This window comes from Corapipo altera, unplaced genomic scaffold (genome assembly GCF_003945725.1).
Source record: "Corapipo altera isolate COAL_440 unplaced genomic scaffold, ASM394572v1 291, whole genome shotgun sequence".
In the NCBI taxonomy this organism is placed as follows: domain Eukaryota; kingdom Metazoa; phylum Chordata; class Aves; order Passeriformes; family Pipridae; genus Corapipo; species Corapipo altera.
Window position 1 is genome coordinate 9,889 of NW_020885112.1, and position 4,796 is coordinate 14,684.

General features: G+C 55.5%; 2 protein-coding genes across 2 annotated transcripts in view; both read left to right on the plus strand.

Moving 5' to 3' along the window:
* Positions 1-3,624, plus strand: part of PPP6R2 (protein phosphatase 6 regulatory subunit 2) — a gene marked incomplete at its 5' end in the record, with an annotated part of 12,821 nt that extends 9,197 nt beyond the window's left edge. Inside the window, 2 exons of the mRNA XM_027669871.1 lie at positions 2,158-2,313; positions 3,058-3,624. Of these exons, the coding sequence (XP_027525672.1) occupies positions 2,158-2,313; positions 3,058-3,109 (208 nt within the window). The remainder of the gene's footprint in view (positions 1-2,157; positions 2,314-3,057) is intronic.
* LOC113960343 overlaps positions 1-4,796 on the plus strand; it is a 23,570-nt gene that overhangs the window by 8,937 nt on the left and 9,837 nt on the right. The gene's annotated exons all lie outside the window — the stretch shown is intronic.

Genomic DNA, 4,796 nt, shown 5'->3' on the forward strand with positions numbered 1-4,796 from the left:
GAAGGGATCTCTGGGTGGGAAGGGATCTCCAGGTGGGAAGGGATCTCTGGGTGGGAAGGGATCTCCAGGTGGGAAGGGATCTCCAGGTGGGAAGGGATCTCTGGGGGGTTCCAGTGTCAGAAAGGAGGATCCAGGCTCAGGGTGGGGTCACACGGAAAAGGGGAGCAAAGCCCCCCCCGGGAGGGCTGAGCTGGGGTCAGTGTCCAGCTGGGCAGGGGAAGGGTTAATATTGTCCCCTCAGTGTCAAAGCCAATAAAATGACAAAAACCACAAAATGCCAGGAAAAGCTGGGGCACATCCTGGGATTTGTGAGCAGCTGGGCAGCAGTTTGTTGGAACTGTATGCTATACCTACAGCTCTTGGATCATTTGGGGCCACAGCCAGAATTCCTTACAGACCCTTAGTCTGGGAGATGCAGATCATTAATTAGTCTCAGCATCTCATTTTGGCAGGGGCTGCCCAGGGAGGTTTGCAGTGCCCATCCCTGGAGGTGTCCCAGGAAGGCCTGGCCGTGGCACTCAGTGCTCTGGGCTGGGGGACAAGGTGGGGATGGGGCCCAGGGTGGATCCATGGACTGGGAGGGCTTTTCCAGCCTCAGGGATCCTGGGATTCAGGTGAGGGCACAGGTGACACCTTCTGTCCCTTCTGTCACTGTTGGTTTCCCTTCTCTGTCAGCTCACCCCAGACAGGCCTTTATGGACTCAGGGAGCTGCTAAAACCAGCTGAGACTGGGACACTGATGCCAAGTATTTATAGGTACCAGAGTTTGTTCTAGAGTGGCATTAGATCTTGTGATCAACCTCCTACCTGGGCCACAGCCCCACACAAACTCCCCCTCTGGGCTTGTGTCACCCCTTGGTTTGTCTGTTCGTGTCCCTGGTGGAGTTTTCCGTGCCCAGCTGTGATTTTCCAGGAGCCTGGTGAAGGGAGAGGAATTTCCTTGTCCCCCTCAGTGGTCAGGTAACACTGGAATCCTCGTGTCATGGAAACTTCAGTGGTTGATTTTAAGTTTATCTTTGAGCCAGTGGAATCTCACGAGCTCCAGTTTCTTGTGTGGGAAGTGGTTTCCTAATGACATTCCTGGGAATTCAGCTCAGTTCTCTGCTGTCTCCTCTGTCCCTGTCCTCTCTCCAAGGTGTATTTTTGTACTTGCAGTCGTTCCTTTTGAAGAGCATGTGAGCCCTTGAGGAAGGGAAGTGTTTTGATCTCCTTATTCCTCATTTTTATGGTTGTGTTTTTTTCAAGAAAAGCAGCTGCAGAAATAGAACCTTGATCTCAAATCTCCATCACATGTCTCGTTACCAGGCTGTGATTCTTTTATTCCATGAAAGCTCCCCTGGCAGCTGGTAACAGGATTGCAGCTCAGCCATCCCTGAGCTTTCCTGCTGTTTGGGAAGGTTTGCTCTCTGAAAGAGAGGGAGGGAAGTGATGAAACCTGGGGGGAAGATGGTTCGTGGGGAAGCTCCTCCTCTGCCTGGGAGGCCAAAATTTTACAGAAATCCCTTCCCCAGTTAGAAATGTGGGTGGTTTCAGTCCCAACAGAGGAGATTTGGAGGGTCTGTGCCCACAGTTTCTCCTTTTCCAGGATCTGAGGCCCTGTTTTGCTGTAGGACCCTGCTTTGTGGCACCTCTGTGGTACCAGAGCGAGTTCATTTCATGGGTTTGGCTTCTGAACATTCTGCTCCTGGACATCCAGTCCATGGGCTTTTCTTCCACAGGATCTTAGGTGCTGTCCTTAAATTTGGTGTTTTCCAGGTGCCCACAGAAGCCTCAGGGGCCACTTGGGAGGAGTGTGTGGAGCAGAGCAGTGTCAGTGCCCGTGTCAGAGCAGGACAGGCTTTGCCAAAGCAGCAGTTGAGGGAGAGCTGAGCTTGGCAGGCAGAGTGGCAGCTCTGGGAACCCTCAGAGCAGACTGTGCAGCAGGAAATGGGAATGCCTGCCTGGGGGAACTGACCTGCTTGGGGTATCTTGTTGGTTTTAGGACCCAGAGCCTCCAGGACACTGCGTTTCAGTCCCAGTTCTCATTTCTCTGCGGGAGAGGAGGAGGATTTTGTCCTCCATTGGAGTTTAAGCCCCGTTCGTTCCCCTCTCGGTGTGACCTTGGCTTTACCCTGAGCTCAGCTGCCATTCTAACGTGGCCCTGCCCTGTTCCCACAGTGACACCGACTCTGTGGTGGTGGAGAAAATGGCCATCGCTGACCTGGGGTCACCCAAGGCCCCCAACACCCTCAACAACGTGGCCCCACACTCAGAGGGGCACCAGAAAGTGGCCACTGTCGTCACAACCGTCACGGAAACGGCCACGAAAGACAGGTGAGGGTGGGGACAGACCTGCCCTGTGGGGACAGGCTGGGTCTGCTGAGGGCTGTCTGTGGGGACAAACCTTTAAAGCCCAGCCAGTGCCACCCCTGCCATGGGCAGGGACACCTTCCACTAGCCCAGGTTGCTCCAAGCCCTGTCCAGCCTGGCCTTGGACACTTCCAGGGATCCAGGGGCAGCCACAGCTTCTCTGGGCAACCTGGGCCAGGGCCTCCCACCCTCCCAGCCAGGAATTCCTTCCCAATATCCCATCCATCCCTGCCCTCTGGCACTGGGAAGCCATTCCCTGTGTCCTGTCCCTCCATGCCTTGTCCCCAGTCCCTCTCCAGCTCTCCTGGAGCCCCTTTAGGCCCTGGAAGGGGCTCTCAGCTCTCCCTGGAGCCTTCTCTTCTCCAGGGGAACAATCCCAATTCTCCCAGCCTTTTCCTCATAGGAGAGCTGCTCTATCCCCCTAATCCCCTTGGCAGGGGGTGGAACTGGGTGGGTTTAAGGTGCCTTCCCACCCAAACCATTCCATGGCTCCACTGTGATTTTTCAATGTCCTAATTTGTGAAGGACTCTGAGAAGATTCTTGTTGGAAACTGGTGACACTTTAGGAGGCAGGAGAAACAAAACTAGAGGAAGGGTGGCTCAGATCCCACCAGAGAGGTGAATTTGCAGCCGGGATGGAGGAAGCCTTAGGAGCCAGCGTGTCCCAGCAGTTCCCTGTCCCTAATGCTGCTCTGGGTTTCTCCCCAGGAAAGAAGAGGCCTTGCCCTGCGCCGAAGCCACGTTGAACGGCCCCGCTTGATGCCGCCGCTGCCACGGGACGTGTGTGACCCAGGCCAGGCTGCTCCTGGTGATGCAATTTGTCAATTCTTATTATTTTTTTTTTCCATTTTAATTTTATTTTTTAATAAATGCTGCATTGATGAGAGCGAGCTGGCATTGAGGACCAGACACGCAGTTCCAACACCAACGGTCTGTCCGGAGAGACACTTTGCATTGTCCAAATGTAGCATTGAGCAGTTTAGTCCTCACAGGAATGACGGGCTCTTCCCAAGCAAAGCCTTCTGCCTGATTTGAGTTGTCCCCTTTCCCCGTCTCCCTCGTTTTTGTTTTGTATTTGGGGTTCAAGTCCTATTTTCCGAGTGTTATTGCACACAGTATTCAGCTTCTCTTGGGAAAGGTAGCAGGTCTAACGCCGGGACGGGGACAGTGCACAAGAGTCCCGCAGTCGTGTGACCAAAGTTCCTGATGGAGCTGTCCTCGGGCAGCCTTTGCACCGCTTTTGTATAGCAATAAAGCCTTATCAGAAACATTTCATAGGAGGAGAAATGCAAACACTTCCACGGGACGGAGCAGGGAGGGCTGGAGGTGCAGGTCTGGGGGGGGAGGGAAGGCCGTGGTGTCCCGAGCCAGAGGCCAAGGGGTGATGTGCTGTGAGGTGTCTCTGCATTCCAGGGGTGGCTCCCTGCTCTCCCATGGAGTCTGGTGGTTCAGAGCAGCGTTTGGGCTGGGTCAGCACTTGGCCTCTCCTGTCCGAGCCCGGCCAATGTCCCTGCTGGGTGTGGTCCAGGTGTGTCCGGAGAGAGGACACTGCCCATGGCTCTGCTGCCCAGCAGGACCCAGAGCACACAGAGGTGACCAGGGCTTTGGTGGCTTTTTGGAGACTTAATGTATTTTCAATTGATTATGGAAATCCTTTTTCTGTTTGTTTTGTTCTGTTTTTAAAGTTTTTTAATGGATGCAGGAACAGCAACACTTTTGCACTTTGTACCTTGTGACAACATTGGAGAGGGACACGGCCCCTCCCAGCTCCGGGTGGGCACCCCTGGTGTCCCTGCCCAGAGAGGGCTTTGGGGGTCACACCGTGGGGGGAGAGCAGAGCCAGGTGAGGGGCAGCCCCTGGAGCTGGGACACGGGATCTGCCCGGCCTGGAGCACCTGCTCCCGGGAAGGCCGTGCTGGTGGCACAGGTGACACGGGTGAGGGTGTGGGGTCACCTGGGTCTGGGGGCTCCTCTGCCCCCGAGCTGGACCCGCTGCTGTGCTGGAACCCACCTGGCAGGTGTCCAGAGCCACCTCCTTAGCGATCCAAGGCCTGGAAAATCATTCCCTTGGGAGTGAGCTCGTGGAGCTTGACACAGAGGGAGCCGAGTAGCTGCTGTCAGGGAGATTCTCACCTGAGCATCGGGAGGGGCTTTGCCCCGGGGTGTGACAGTTCCTCCCACGGCTCCGAGCACGGGCGGCTCCAGCCCTGGGGCTTCCTCAGAACCCCTTTGTTTTTGCTGTGATGTCTGTGGTGCTCGTGGAATGTCCTTCCCTGTGGTAACGTGTGTGAAGGGAGAGTGAGGAGCACGAGGTGTTCCCGCAATTCTGGTCGGTGTGTCTGACCAGGTCAGTGTGTCTGGCTGGGTCAGTGTGTCCAGCCAGGTCAGTGTGTCCAACCAGGTCAGTGTGTCTGACTGGGTCAGTGTGTCCGGCCAGGTCAGTGTCC